Source organism: Tenrec ecaudatus, chromosome 8, assembly GCF_050624435.1.
Source record: "Tenrec ecaudatus isolate mTenEca1 chromosome 8, mTenEca1.hap1, whole genome shotgun sequence".
Taxonomy (NCBI): Eukaryota; Metazoa; Chordata; class Mammalia; order Afrosoricida; family Tenrecidae; genus Tenrec; species Tenrec ecaudatus.
This window is the reverse complement of record NC_134537.1, coordinates 140,208,274-140,223,164: the sequence shown is the minus strand read 5'-3', so window position 1 is coordinate 140,223,164 and position 14,891 is coordinate 140,208,274. Positions and strand designations below refer to the sequence as shown.

The window sequence follows — 14,891 nt, the reverse complement described above, 5'->3', positions numbered from 1 at the left end:
GAACTAGGAGGGTAACAGAGGCTTGATGTAGGTTGACTGGCTGATTATGTCATTCTCAAGTGCCTCTCTTCTTTGCCCATGGAAGCACTCCTCTACCTGGGGGTGGGAGGTACAGGTAGCCCCACTTTGTGAAAGATCGATCCTGCCTATGAAACCTTTATGCCCCGAAATGTCATACGGCCAAGAGGTGATTGCTGTACATTTTTATGTGGAGGAAAATCCTGAGGTTTCCTAGACCCGCCAAATTCGTAAAACCTAAGCTAACGCTAAGATCCCGTAAAAGCAGGCAGGACGCCTGTGCTCTTGGGGCTGCTGATTCGGAAGGGACTTGACAGGGAGTTGAGCTCCTGTCACGCTGTGAGGGCACCGCGGGGCGGTGGTGGAGGCATTGGTGGTGGTCCTGGCAGCTGGATGGCTGACTCTGACACAGGAAGGAGCGAGCTTGAGAGATCAGGGTTTGGATCCCTCTGGAGCGGGTCTTGGTAGGAGCTCGTAGATGGGTCTCTTACGTCACGGGGCATGTGATGGGTGCAGCCGGGACGCCCAGTCAGGGTGGAGGAGTTAGAGAGGAGGAACTCCGACCCTCTGTGCTGGTGACGGCGTCTAGCTCTGGAGGAGCGGCACCGGACGTGGCTCTCGTGCCACGCAGCGGTCAAGTGTTGCTGCCCGTCCCCCGGTGGAGAACAACGGTGTCTCCCCTGGAATCAGTGCCGCGTGGGTGAGCTCTCAGTAGCATCTGCCCTGTGTGAGGGCAGGGGGAGGGGGAGCTGTAATGGGTGTGATTCCCACATCGCCTGCCAAATCGGCATGTGGATCTTCCCCAGCGAAGCATCCAGACCGGCCAAACCAGATGCCGGGTCCCCTGCCAAGAAGCCAGTGGCAAGCATTAAACATGGTGACGATGGGGTGTGGGGTTGGGGTGGTGGCACCTTCGGGAGCTGGCATAGCTTCCATTGGTTAACATCTTGTCCGGACCCATGGGGCGAGGCAAGTCCTCCTGTGCCTGCCTGCCTCCACGCTGGTGCTTGGGGCCCTCTGTCTGCCGTGGTGGGTGTGGAAGCCTCGGAGCAGGGCAGGATGCTGGACTACTTCGTTGGCAGCACGTGGGTCTAGCCCACGGTTCTCTGGGGCCAAAGTCACTTGCAAGCATGCCTTCAACCTGCCGTGGCCCTTCAAAATTGAAGTCCTACTTCTCAGCAATCAATACAGTGCCCCCAATCTATCAATGTCTCGCTCGGCAGGTTTTGTTTTTCTTAATGATGAATGGCTGTTTTCTCACAGCTCGCGCTCCCTGATTTGAGTAACTGCTGTCTGTAATCGTTTTCTCCTGTTCTCTGGGGTCTCTTTGGCGGCATGTCAGTCGAAGCACTGTTTCCAGTGACCTCATGCTACGACTCTGCCCCACCTCAGAGACTAGTCAGACTACCCGGGAGATGCCCTCACCCTCATCCAGCTTGCTTTGAGCTCCTCCGAGAGACTGGCTGAGGTTTCCTTCCGTAAAAGATAACTTGACATAGAGCACCATGCTGAGTGCACCTGTCAGCCCACCCAAGCGGCATACCCTTCCATTGTATCCGTTAGGGGCTAGCTCGTCATGGGACAAACTGGGACAGGAGCAAGTCACACACATACACACACACACACACACACACAGTCTCGCTCACCACAAGAGAAACACAAGTCCACTTTTACGCTGAACCTACTGCCCTTCGAGGCTCTTTTAACTTTCTTGGTACCAGAAGACACTTCTTACAGAGACAGTGCAGGTGCTCACAGCCACATCTCAAAGGTCTGGGGGCTTAGCACAGCGATGTTGAGTGTCCTTTCCAGGGAGGAGACTTGGTGGCCGGTGTGTGGCCAAGTCCAGGAGTTAGCTGCCCATGAAGCACTCACTCTACAAACACCGCACCGGCACTGGACCAGCAAGCCCGAGAGTGGAGCCAAGCTCCGGGAGAGCCGGTGCTCCTGCCGTTTGCGTGACGAAGGGGCATCCCGAGGGAGCGGGGCTGCAGACGGTGGCTCTCAGACCTGCGTGAGCCTCGGGAGGACTTGTCAACGCAGGTCTGTGTTCCTTTCAGCCTCCCCATCCAGAGGTAGTTTAAGGTCTAAGACACAGGTTCCCAAGCTTATTTAGCCTACTACAACCTCCTTTTCAGAAAAAAATTAAAATTATTCAGAGCCACCCGACCCCCAGGTAATTAAAAACATTTGTACGTAGCTCATAAGCCGGATAAAGTATGGTCATCTGCCCTTGTAGGCCTCTTGGAATGCTCCAGCATCCACCCCCACCCCCCCAGGGCCAGTGTTGCCCTCTGTGGGAAATAACTGGTCTGAAAACTCTAGTAAGACAGTTAAGGAGAGAGGCTAGGGCCAGCCTTTGGTGGTGGGTGGTTGTCTTTAAAGCACACACACAGAGTTTGGATTTCTTAAAATTCAGCTGAGGCGGCAGTCCTCTGCTCTCTAAGGTGACGCCTGCCGTGAGCAGTTCTCACAATGGCAGGGTGGTGGGGAAGGTCCTGGTCAGAGCATGCCCAGGCCGTGTCCCCAGATGACCCTCCTGTGTGGGACGCGATATTCTTTCCGTCTGCGGTCAGAGCAGTGCAGTCTCCTCGGCTCTGCTTCCATCCCCAGGACACATGGGGAGTCCGGGCTGGCGCTGCAGGCTGCTTCCTGATAAACGCTCACTGAACTGAAAGTTTTCCAGATGCCAAACAAAGGCAGCACTATCTGGTCTTTTCCTCGCGGTCCGTGCTATGGAAACTCAGAGCCCTGTCTTCTAAACACTTCCTAGAAGGGACTAACATAGCTTCGGAATCGTGATGGTTCACGACCTCTTCTTCTCCCTTACGATCCCTTTTCCCCTGGCGAGCCTGACTTAAGTTCTTTTTTCCCATTATAAAAGCAGGTCTATAAACTAAACTGAAAAACCAAGCCCACTGCCATGGAGTGAACCCTGGAGGCTCTGTTGGACTATGAGCCAAAAGGTCCCTGGTTCAAAACCACTGAACCACTCCAAGGGAAAACCCAGGCGCGGGAGCTGTATCTGACCCCCTTCACTGCAGTGGCCACACAGAAGGTGGTCCGCACTGTGTTCCCAGTGGGGAGGGTGATAGGGCGTCGCTGCAGTTGGAGTCTCATCCACAGTGGCGGTCCCCTGGCCCCCACCTCTGTGGAGCTCTCCTTCATCTGGGGCTGCTCCTGCTGTCTCAGCGTGCCACGGGTCTGCTGCCCACGTTTCCTCTTCCCGAGGGTCCCAGGAATTCACTCTGTTCCTGCTTCGTAGCCCACTCAGTGCTGAGCGAGGCCTGTCTCAGTGCTGCACGCAGTCATGGGCGGAAGTCGCAGAGACCGGGAGAGGGGGACCCTTTCAGAGATCTCCATTCTCCACCTGGTCGGAATTAACAACGGGAGGGACAGTTTTGTAAAATAAGGCATGTTTAAGGGTAATGGGAATAGTTAAGCCAAGCGGGGCAACCATAATGGGAAGGAGGGGCTTCAAAGACCTCATTTTAAAAAACAACAGAAGTAGATGCTGGGAGTTGACTGTCCTTTCTGAATCCCTCTTGTGCACCCGCTGAGGCCGCTGCCCACGTGCTCCCTTGTGGAGCGTCCACAGAGTCCTGTCCGGTTCTCTGCATGGATTTCCCTGGACAGAACGCTTGTCCAGACAGCACACGCATGTTTTCAGTCGGTCTCATCATAGGCACTGCAGCTGTGTCCGTGCTGGTGCGACGGTGAAGCATCGCATCCCCAAGTCTGGGTCCCTTCGTCTAGTGTCTCTGAGACTGAGAGAGCCCCAGAAGCAGTGGTGTGAGGGGGGGGGGGTGTGAGTAAAGTACAATCTTTCAGCATGGTCTGGGGATTTGGTGACCCCACAGACCTTGGGGTGGGGCTTAGGTAGGGGCATAGGTGGCACCAGATTTTCCAGAGGTCCTTGGGGCCCAGGTTGTGGACCTGGTAAGGTCATTTTCCTGCGGCCTCCCTGTGTGTCTCCTTGTCATGTGGAAATGCCAGCTAGCAATGGCTGCAAGAAACAGGTATCCTCGCATGTTTTCTCCTTGCACCCCGCAATGGTGGTGATTTGGGTGCTTGCGAAATGTTAAAGATACAGTTCTTTGGTCCACAGTGCCTCTCAGTCACACGGTCCCTGGGCCTGTCTTGCTCAGTCAAGCTGACAAGACTCCATGAGGACTGGTGAATGCCCAGGGTGTCGCTTTCTGGGTGCCTCTGCATAAGCCGCTAACTCCAGGCTGGGTTGGACACCCATACCTGTGGGTCACCATTCCTAGGGGCTCAGGGGCAGTCCTCGGGGACCTTCTGCTTGATTGCCCCCGCTGCCCTGGGGCAGATAAACCGGGAGGAAGGGAGCAGAGCAGGCAGGTGAACCAGAGGGCCTGAGTAGCCGGTCTGCCCTCAGAACCTCCAAGCCCAGGATGAACGTGTAATTCTTGTTCCTCCTCCTCACTTTGAGACCAGAACTCTCACATGATGGCAGAACTTTGCTCCGTGTGGAAGGCCCTACCCCGCTCCCCCCAGGCTCCTGCTGTACTAATGGCGGTCGCTGTCTCCCTGTCCAGGTATGGAGAGAAGGGAAAAGCCATCCGGATTGAGAAGGTCATCTACACCGGGAAAGAGGGCAAGAGCTCACGGGGCTGCCCCATTGCAAAGTGGGTAAGTTCAGGGTGCCGTAGGGAGGCGCGAGGAACTATCCTGGCCCCCGGCCTCACTCGGCTGGGCCGGCTGTGGACCAGCAAGGGGCTGGGTCAGAAGCAGGCGGCCTTTCCGAAAGGGGAAGAGACCCTTGGAGCTGCCGCTTGGCGCCTGGCAGGGTCATTTCTCTCCAACCACACAGTCCTCATCCTGTCTACACGTAACCTCTGACCTCCCGGGCTGCCTCAGAACCTTGTTGGTCACTGTCCCCGTGGTTCAGGGCTCTGAGAAGGGAATGCTGGGCATTCACTTGGCCCCACACGGGCCCCTTGCCTTCTCCCCTCGATGTGTGCTGTGATCGGAGCTGCCAGTTTTCCTGTCTCCTGCCTGGAAGAGAAACGGAAGAGAAGATGAGCACTCTGAGACCAGCCTTGGGGTGAGGCTGGGGTTCTGGTGGCCACGGTTTCCTACAGGGCTGCCGGGGAAGGTGAATGCCAGAGTCTGACCTTGCCCTTCCCGCCCACAAAGAGGGCTCCATAGCTGAGCCCAGGCTCTCCCAAAACCAGTGCTCGGGAGCACCGGGCATGCCTGTGTGCCCGGCCCGGGTGGGAAGGGGCTGTCCCTGGGCTCAAACCACGCTCGACTGGAGTGAACGAGGCCCGTCTCTGAGAGGCAGGCTCCGTGTCGTGTTCACGGACCGGAGGGTCATGAATGGCGGGAGAGAGGAAGGGGCAGGCTAGGTTTCCCAGGGAAGGTGCACGCCTGAGTCCTGCTCGCAGGTCCCATGGGGTGGGCTGCTGAGGGGCTCGGAGATGTGCAGGTGGGCAGAGGCAGGAAGGCTGGGTGGACCCCCACTCGGCTAAGTGTGGGGAAGGTAGTACGGTGTCTGGTGGGCACATGTCTGTCCATCCATCAGTGCACGCACCTGGTTTCACCTGGTGTGAGTACACGCCATGCCCGCCATCAGTGAAAGTCAGAGGCTCTGGAGCCATTGCGTCTGTACCAGCAGAGTTTGGGGCACCTCGGAGTGCCCACGGGCATGAGGAGGCATGCTGTCTGTGACAGCTGGTCATCACGTTGTGCACAGGCGGGCGCCTGCTCCCCGCTGCCCCTGCTGCCGTGTGCAGCCCTTGGGGAACCCCAGCCTGGGGCAGGAGGCTGAGAGCCCTTTGGGCTCGGGTGAAGGCTATAGAGGCTTCAGAAGTCATTGGCTAACTAGGGAAAGAAGAAGCTGATCCCTGAAGGTGCTTTGCCAGCCCCGGGGGACAGGTGGCAGGGCACTAACTTCCTGGGTGCTGCCTGTCTTTCAAGTATTTACAGAGGAAGTCCACTTCCGAGTGGATGGTCTGCCTCTGAAGCACCCCGACAGTATGGCGTCCTGGCCTCAAGTCCGCCCTGGTGCCCCAGTCACTTCCTTTGGAGTCTCTGCTCCTTCCAGCTTTGGGGGCAGCTACGGACCTTTGGTGCGGCATGTTGCTCTGAGTCACACCTTCTGCTCGGTGTCGCTCTTTATATTCTTGGCCTGTCTATTGTTCACACTCTGAAAACCAGCCATTGACTCCCCACAGGGGTGTCTCTTGGGGCCTGGGAGGAGCTTGCTGGCCAGGAGGACAGCGCAAGTCCAGTGTTGGTGACTATGGACCAGGGAGGGCCCAGAGCTCCTGCATCCTGGTGGACTGGGGGAACCACTGAGCCCCCTGCCGCCTAGTGTCGATTTGAAGGAAAAGACCAGGTACTCAGGGTATGTGGGGTGACGGTGTTCCCAAGACACGAGTCTGAATAAAGGGGGGAAGCGGGGAATAGCTTTCTTACAGTAAGTGCAAAGGTCGCAGACTGACAATGCCAAGAAATGATGAACTTGGGTGTGGGGCGGTGGAGGCTGGGTTTTTTCTTGCCATCTCCAGGTGGCAGACTGAAATTTGGGGGCTTTATTTTGGTTGCCACATGCCCTGTGTGTGTTGGTGGGAGGGTGCCTCCTCCGGAAGTTAGATGGGCATGTGGTTTGGCATGCACATGCCCAGGCCCTGGCGGAGCGTGGCCCACAAGCAGGAGTTCTCCTGTACTTTCTAACAGAAGTCAGAGGCAGGCATTCCGTGTGGTGGTCTGGTTACTCTCCTGTGCCGGCTTGGCGACTGCAGGCCTATCCTCCGCAGTGCCACTGGAGAAGCAGGCAACTGACGGATAGTAAGGGCCGTGGCAGGAGGCTCTATATGGGAAGTCCCTTGGGTGGTCATGATGAGGGGCAGCTTTGGGTGTCTTGGTGGAAGCTCAGTGCTCAGGGAATTCCTGCCCAGGAGCTGGTGAGGTGGCTCTGCTCTGTGGCCGGTGCCTGTGTGCACGAGTATGTGCCTTTGGTTGGCTTTCTCTTGGTACTAATCACGTCCTCTGCCGGGTCCCTGCGCCGAGAGCAGGCAGGAGCTGCCTCGGGTTTCTCATGGCTTGGGGCAGGAATCCACAGAGACTGTGAGGGAGGGGGTTGGCCCAGAGAGCTGCCTGCTTGTGCCTGGACCCTTTGTGTGCTCCCAGACCCAAGGGCTGGCCGTGGCATAAACCTCACCTCTGACCGGTCGGGTCTGTGGGTCTGGACAGCTGTGCTGGGGCGCATTTAGTGGGCAAGCTGCTCCGGCTTCTGAGTGGCACAGAAGCAGCTCTAGCTGCCGGGGCATGGTTTCGGCAGGTGTGTGTTGGTGCCCACCACAGGGCCACTCAGGGGCGGGGGACAGAGGGGCTGACCTCATGTGGTAATTGAGCATCAGCGTATGTGCGCCTGATCTCCAAACAGATTCAGCGCGCCCCCACGCGGTGGTGCTTTGGTGCCAGAGCTCGGGGCCAGCAGTGGGCTTTGTTTTGCTCGAAAAGTGTTTGTTTAGCTCGCATTCAAACCTTGCGTATTTTAAAGGGGAGGCTTGGAGTAAAAGTGCGAGTGGCCGCGCTTCCCTGCAGAAATGGGACCGTTGGAAGCAAGCATCCTGCTACAGCAGCGGTTCTCAGCCTGGGAGTCGCGGCCCCTCCGGGGGTCTCAGGACCCTTTCACAGGGGTCGCCCAGCTCATGACAGTAGCAACATGACCTTGATAAGTAGCAACAGAAATGATGTTAGGGTTGGGGGCCACCGCCGCATGAGGATCTGTAGGGAAGGGCGTCGGTGTGAGGAAGTGGAGAGCCCTGCTCTAGAGAGTGCTTGGAAGGGGCAGGCCTGGCTTTCCCTCTGGTGACGAGACTTGGTCCTCCTCCACTGCGAGCCCCGGTCTCACGACGGCTCCACGTTCGGCTCAGGCCGCCCCTGCGGGCAGCTTCCTGCGCTAACCACACCGTCTCCCACCCAGTCTTCCAGAGCCTTCGGTTGGTCCATTGGAACTATCCAGTCAAGTGTTCCAGAGAACCTCTGCTGCGATAGCCGATTTCCGCTTGGCTGGCCCCTGCTCTCTGACCTTCAGCCTCTCCGGCTGCCCTGCCCACCTCCCTCCCGCCCTCCCCAGACCTTAGCTGCTGTTTGGGGAGACTGCCTTCCTCGGCCCCACGGCATCCCCGTCCTGACTTTCTGAGAGCTGTTTCAGGAAGGAGTGGAGCAGGAGGTGGGGACCTGAGGAGCTGACCGGCAGACAGCCTTTTCTCTGCACGTTTTAGGACAACTTTTAAAATCTCTCGAATATATATTTTGGTTTGCAATGTTATAACTTGAATTTTACCCTGATTGCTTTTCATCTTGCTCATGAAAAAAAAACCTGTGCGCTCTCCTTCTCTTGGTACCCGTGGTGGCTGTGGCCAAGGACACTACCCTGATACCCAGGCCTGATGGGCAGAGGCGGGGCCAGCTCCTCAGCCTGTCCCTCCATCCCTCCGTCCCTGCCCCTCGCAGGTGATCCGCAGACACACGCTGGAGGAGAAGCTGCTGTGCTTGGTGCGGCACCGGGCGGGCCACCACTGCCAGAATGCTGTCATCGTCATCCTCATCCTGGCCTGGGAGGGGATACCCCGCAGCCTCGGGGACACCCTCTACCAAGAGCTCACCGACACCCTCCGGAAGTACGGGAACCCCACCAGCCGGAGATGCGGCCTCAATGACGAGTATGTGGGGGGTCAGCAGTGCATGGGGCCTGTCGGTGGGGGGCTGCCCTGGCAGGGGAGAGGCTCTGTCAGCCCCAGGCGAGTGTGCACTCTGATGATGCTGCTGAGTGAGAAAATGCAGACACTCCTTAGATGGGAGATGTGGCCGTTGATGAAACCTGCCCTTGGATGGGTTTTTTTAAGTGTGTGTGTGTGTGTGTGTACATGTGCGTGTCCAGATTATTGCGTCGATTGCGTGGAGCATCTAGCACCGATAGTCATCACCAAACGTCCTCCTACCGAGTGTTTCCTAGCCAGCGAGTCCCCTACCACCCCTGGTAATTACAGATAGACGGGTCTCTGCGGCACTCGGCTAACCCAAGCTAGTTCTTAGGCCCGGGCTGTGGGCTTCATGGGGACGCCTTTCCCTTCCGCTCACTGATGTCTCCGTACACCGGTTCTTTCTTCCTTTCTCCCCTCTGCGCCCTGAGGGCATCGTGTACTTAGGGTGCCACTCACACTTTCAGACAGATCGATCCGGGCTTTTTTGACAAGGCATTTACAGGTGTCCCCCCAAGTTCCCTTGTGCCTGGGGTCCTGAAAGGTCTCGGGGTCCACTTGAGGCGTGGCCGCTGTCTCCGCCATTGCAGGTGGTATCCAGCTCCTGTTACTGAACAGTAATCAGAGTTTCTGTGGAAGAATCCTGGGCCCGGGGGCAACACACAGACCACAACTTCTCACGGACACTAGACCACCGAAACAGCATGAGCTGTTGATCTGAAACTAAGCACCCACCCTGAAATATTCTCATTTTTATCAAAAGAGCATTTTATTGGGGCTCTTACAACAATGCATGCATCAGTTGTATCTCAAGCATATTTGTGCATATGTTACCATTATTTTAAGTCTGCCTGGAGTACAACACCCTTAAGAGCCATCTGTGTGGGATCAGATGACAAGAGCGCGTGTGTATGTGCGTGTGCGTGTGTAAGGGAGTTTGTGTGACACAGGAGGAGCCACTCCAGAAAGCGAGGTGAGAATTGGGTCCACAGCCGCTAAGTCTCACCTGGAGCGGCTGCTGAATCTACGTGCAGGTTGCTGTGTCGTCTGAACCACAGACAGGAATTTGGGAGTGGGGCAGGCCTGTCGGGATCTAGATCCTTAGGATAAACCTTTGGTTTATAGTTCTTTCCCCAGGTTGTACCTGGTGCGTAGTGTTAAGGCCAAGGGTGAACTTTTTGGGCTTTGGAGAAGCCGCTCCATGTTGCCCATCTCACCCAGCCCGAGTGCTTCTACCCACATGTCTGGGTGAGACCCGGCCCTTTGGGGGATGAGGACAGACCAGGCTGCCTGGGGCTGGCTTTCTACCCAGGGTAGGCAGTGGGAAGGGCCCCGCTTCCTGGGTGGGCGGGCCACAGCAGCGGGGCCGGTGCTCTCTGGGCCTCACCTGGGCTGTTCCTGCAGCCGGACCTGCGCTTGCCAAGGCAAAGACCCCAACACCTGCGGCGCCTCCTTCTCCTTTGGCTGCTCCTGGAGTATGTACTTCAACGGTTGCAAGTACGCCCGGAGCAAGATGCCCCGAAAGTTCCGGCTCACGGGGGACAATCCCAAAGAGGTGAGTGGTGCTTTGTCACAGTGCGACACGGATGCCTCTCCACCCAGTGTCTGGACACGTCCAGGGAGGGCAGGGCACTCGCTTGCTGTCATCTGCCCTCCTTCGACCTGCCTCCTATCTCTGTGAAACAAGCTGTGTGGAGGGAGATACAGGTGGAAAATTTGGCCTTGCAGTGAGCAGCCCAATGGGTGACCGCCAGGAGCCCTGGGCAGGGGTGGGGGGGAACCCACGGGGCCAGCCGGGTGGCTGGAGTCTGAATGTACAAGGTATCATGGAGTTGGTGATGGGTTTGGAGTTCATTTTTATTCTCTTAAAAATATATTTCTTCATATCGGTCTTTTGGGTGCAGGAGGATAGCAGGGGTGGGTGGACCTCTGACCCTTGAGCCACCCCCTGACCCCTCCTCCTGTCTGGGGCTGGCGTCCTCGAGCCTCTGCAGTTGTTGGTCCCAGCCCTCTCGGGACCTTGCATGTGGGGCTAGCACCACACAGCCCCACCTCTGTTCACCTCGGCTCCCAGGACAGTGGGGCTCAGCCTGGGGACCCAGCAGCATGAGCTCAGGCCGGCTGCCCTTGGCAGTTTCTCTGGTGGTTGTGCTGTGTGGGCATCCTGAGCGGTGGCCTCTCAAGAGCATTCTCTACACCCAGACAGTGCACCCGGGGCTTCATCTCCCCACCCCAGAGAGCCCTACCTCCTGCTAGTATGGGCAAGGTCCTTTATGCCCCTGCCCCATTGAGGTTTGATTTCCACAGCCAAGAGCTCCCAAGTTAAAAGGAAGTTCAATTTCAGAGCACTCTTCCTTCCTCCGATCGCGTGAGCTGAAAGTAGCCTAATTTGACATTCTCCCCCAGAAGCAGCAAGTGCAGTTGCTTCAGTGAGTGAAGGAGCCCCCCAGGGCCACCAGGCGTTAGCATTGCTTTGACTTCTCACAACTACTCCTGGTTCTGTCAGCCACTGTGCCCTCCAGCCATCACTACGTGCCAGCTGCAGTGCTGAGCACCTCGCGGGCATCAGATCTGTTCATGCAATCGACCCATGGCCTGCCAAGGCCACATGCCCGGCAGTACTCCTGGTTCCTCTGTGCTGGGGGCAGTGGCTGGGAGGTGGCCGGGCAGCGCTGGATGGCTCAGCCACTGGTTCCTCTTCCCCCTTACCAGTCCTTGTTCTTTCTCTCTCCCCTCCTCCCCCTGCTTTCTCTGCCCATGCTCAGGGTCAGCCTGTAAGACCCCTTGCTACCTGTGAAGGGCTGCAGAGAGGCTATGGCCGCGGGGGGTTGGGGGAGCTGCTGCCTGGTCCCTGAGCTCACTCACTCTCTGTGAGGACAGAGAAGCTCTCTGCCCCAAGATTCCATCCTGTGCCGTTGACACTGGCACCAGGTGGGGGGAAGGAGAAGCAGCCGAGCAACTAGATTTTCAACTGTCCATCAAAATTTCAGTAGCCACATGTGGCTAGTGACCAGCACCACATTGGGGCAGATCTAACACACAGAAGAAGCAGTTCTAACCTGCCTGGCTTGGGGGCCAGCCCTGGGCCCAGCGGGCTGTGGGCCTTCCAGCACAGACCCTGAGCACTGCGCTCTGCCTCTAGTTCCCGTCTGGCCCGAGGGAAGAAGGAGCCGTGCCCAGGGCTGACTTCTGCATAGATCATAGGGCAGCGTCTCCCAGAGTGGGCGATGTGGCCCCCTGGTGGGTGCTGGGATGAGCCCCGGTGCTGCAAAAGCAGATACCTACACTGTATGTTTTGGGGTGGGAGTGGCGGTGGAAGGTGCTGAGTAATTTATTTAGTAATTTATAAGGTTGGGAACCTGTAGACTATCGCCTAGAAAGAGCAATTGCCTGGCGGTCAGCAGTGCTGCCTCTGCCTCCTCATGACTACCCAGCTGTGGAGGGGGGCGGGGGAGCTGTCCTCCATAGCCATCTCAGGGGCCACCCAGCCCTTCTCCCAAGGCGCCTCTGGGTAGATTCTGCCACCCAGGGACTCCTGGCCCTGCAGGCAGTGGTTTTTCCTGGCAAGCTCCAGTGTCCCCATCTGTGAAATCGATGTAGCATCCAGCCCTCCCTGCGCCTGCCCACATTCTGGCGGTTCTGTGCAGTGTGGACGGCCTGCTCTGCCTGCCCCTGGCTGAGTGATGGCTGCCCTTCTCTCCATAGGAAGAAGTGCTTCGTAAGAGTTTCCAGGACCTGGCCACCGAAGTCGCCCCCCTGTACAAGCGGCTGGCCCCTCAGGCCTATCAGAACCAGGTACTGAGTCCCAGGCCTTGGTTCACCAGTGGGGGGGGGGTGCGAAGCAGGGGAGTGGGCTCCTGTGTGTTTCTTCCCAGCAGCACCGAGCCCAGGTCAGAGAGGACGATCCTATATACCACGCTACTGGAATTGTCCCCACCACCCTGAACCGCTGTGGAGATGGGGCCTGAGAGCTGACATCCTTGCATCAGAAATCCTCACCCTGATGTGCCCCCGGCTCTGACTGCTCACCTCCCTCCACTGGCCAAAGCCTGGCCTCTCCAGGCAGTCCGAGGGCCACCCACTCAGTTCTCCCTGGCTGTCCACACAGGTGACCAACGAGGAAGTAGCAATCGACTGCCGCCTGGGTCTGAAGGAAGGGCGGCCCTTCGCGGGGGTCACGGCCTGCATGGACTTCTGTGCCCACGCCCACAAGGACCAGCATAACCTCTACAATGGGTGCACCGTGGTAAGAAAGCTGTGTGCTGTCACGGCCACGGGGGAGGCCAGGAGCCCGGCTGCGTCTGCAGACAGGCGGGCCTTAGTGGGATGCACGAAGACGGCCTGCTATGGCTGCCGGAAGTGCCCGGCTAGACTGCCTGCTCCTGCCCCTTCTCACCAGAAGGAATGTCCAGGGCTGGCTGTGTGCGTGTCTTAGGTGCTCGAGCACTCGCTGCTATCGAGAAGGTTAGCGGTTCGATTCCCCCCAGAAGGAAGGTATAGGGGTGTGCTCCTGTGAAGATGAACAGGCTCCATAGGGTCATTGAGTCAGAATGAACTTGGCCGCAGTGGGTTGGGTTGGTTCTGCTTTGGCTGTGCATCCTGTGATGGCCACAGAAGGCCATTCCCTGGGCACCTGGAGTCTCCCATCTGTCGACAGTCTGACTCCAGGTCTCGTGACTAAGGGATTGGATTGAAATGTATCCGTTGAGCTAGTGTTTGTTTTGCCATGAAGTGTATAGAGTCTCTGCCCAAGTGAGGAATGGTGCCCGGTAGTGGGGAGGGCCGTAAGGTAAAGATGGAGCAAGCAGGTAAGAGGTCAAGTGACCAGAGGTGGCGTTGTAGATGCCTGTCTGAGCTGAGATCGAAATAGGTGAAAGGAGGGCCTGGAGGGCCTGGCGCCTGGGCTCCACGCAGAAGGACCAGGCTCTGTTCTTCAAACAGCCAGGCATCAGTGTAGCAGGCAGCAGGTCAGCACGGAAGAGGGTGATGAGATGGGGGCCAGGGCAGAGAGCCCTGGAGGCTCGGGGCACTGTGGACTTGGCAGCAGTGTGTTTGGTCGTCACTGAAGGTTTTTCTTGTTCTTTTCTTTGGTTGTCTCGTTGTTTTTGAAAGCGTATGTACGTGAACTGACTGCGAGTATGTGTTTTTCTGCAAGTTGCCTTGGGCCTAGGGGTTCCCTTATTTTCCCGAGGATCTCTCTGACGTCTGCCCCCCGTGTGGCAAGCACGCCGTCTAGACTCGCTCGGGAGGCTGAGCATCTTTTCCTCGTCTTGCTTGTTTTCCGGCGTCTGTCGACTGTCTTAGAGGGGCCCTGGTGGCGAGGTGGTTAGGGCTCCACCAGCGCAGAGGCGATCGGCCCAGATGCACCGTGGCTGCATAAGAGAAAGGACCAGGCAGTGGGTTCCTGGTAGGAGGAGTAATGGCGGAGGTGGTTGTGGTGGCGGTAGGGGAGAAAGTAGTGATGGGGTGTGCCGTGGGGTTGGTACCAACTCTGTCTGACCTTACAGGACAGAGGAGAAAGGCCCTGTAGGGCTGCCAGGCTGTGATCTCCTTATGCCGCCGGGCAGACTGGATGTTGGTGGTGCCCTCGTGTTCTCTGAACCACGATGAATGTGCTTCTTGGGAAAGCCCAGGCAGCAGCAGAGGAAGCCGGGCCGGTGGCTGGAGGGAGCTGGAACTGTGTGGGCAGGAGAGGCTCAGGCGCTTGGGGTTCTCTTCCCGCGGGGCAGGTCTGCACTCTGACCAAGGAAGACAATCGCTGCGTGGGCAAGGTCCCAGAGGACGAGCAGCTGCACGTGCTCCCCCTGTACAAGATGGCCAGCACGGACGAGTTCGGCAGCGAGGAGAACCAGAACGCCAAGGTGGGCAGCGGGGCCATCCAGGTGCTCACAGCCTTTCCCCGCGAGGTCCGGCGCCTGCCCGAGCCCGCCAAGTCGTGCCGCCAGAGGCAGCTGGAAGCCAGGAAGGCGGCGGCCGAGAAGAAGAAGGCCCAGAAGGAGAAGCTGAGCACTCCCGAGAAGATCAAGCAGGAGGTCCTAGAGCTGGCCGGAGTCCCTGCCGACCCAGGTATGGGGAGAGGACACAGGGCTGCGAGGGTCCCGGAACTCCCCGCTCCCCAAAGTGCCCCTGGGAGCT

General features: G+C 57.9%; 1 protein-coding gene across 5 annotated transcripts in view; it reads left to right on the top strand.

Annotated features, from left to right (window-relative positions):
• The window catches only part of TET3 (tet methylcytosine dioxygenase 3), a 104,690-nt gene that overhangs the window by 81,826 nt on the left and 7,973 nt on the right, over window positions 1-14,891 (top strand). For all 5 annotated transcript variants that reach the window (XM_075556929.1, XM_075556930.1, XM_075556928.1 and 2 more), the window contains 6 exons: window positions 4,578-4,671; window positions 8,509-8,717; window positions 10,161-10,311; window positions 12,462-12,551; window positions 12,865-13,002; window positions 14,486-14,822. In XM_075556929.1, the coding sequence (XP_075413044.1) occupies window positions 4,578-4,671; window positions 8,509-8,717; window positions 10,161-10,311; window positions 12,462-12,551; window positions 12,865-13,002; window positions 14,486-14,822 (1,019 nt within the window). The remainder of the gene's footprint in view (window positions 1-4,577; window positions 4,672-8,508; window positions 8,718-10,160; window positions 10,312-12,461; window positions 12,552-12,864; window positions 13,003-14,485; window positions 14,823-14,891) is intronic.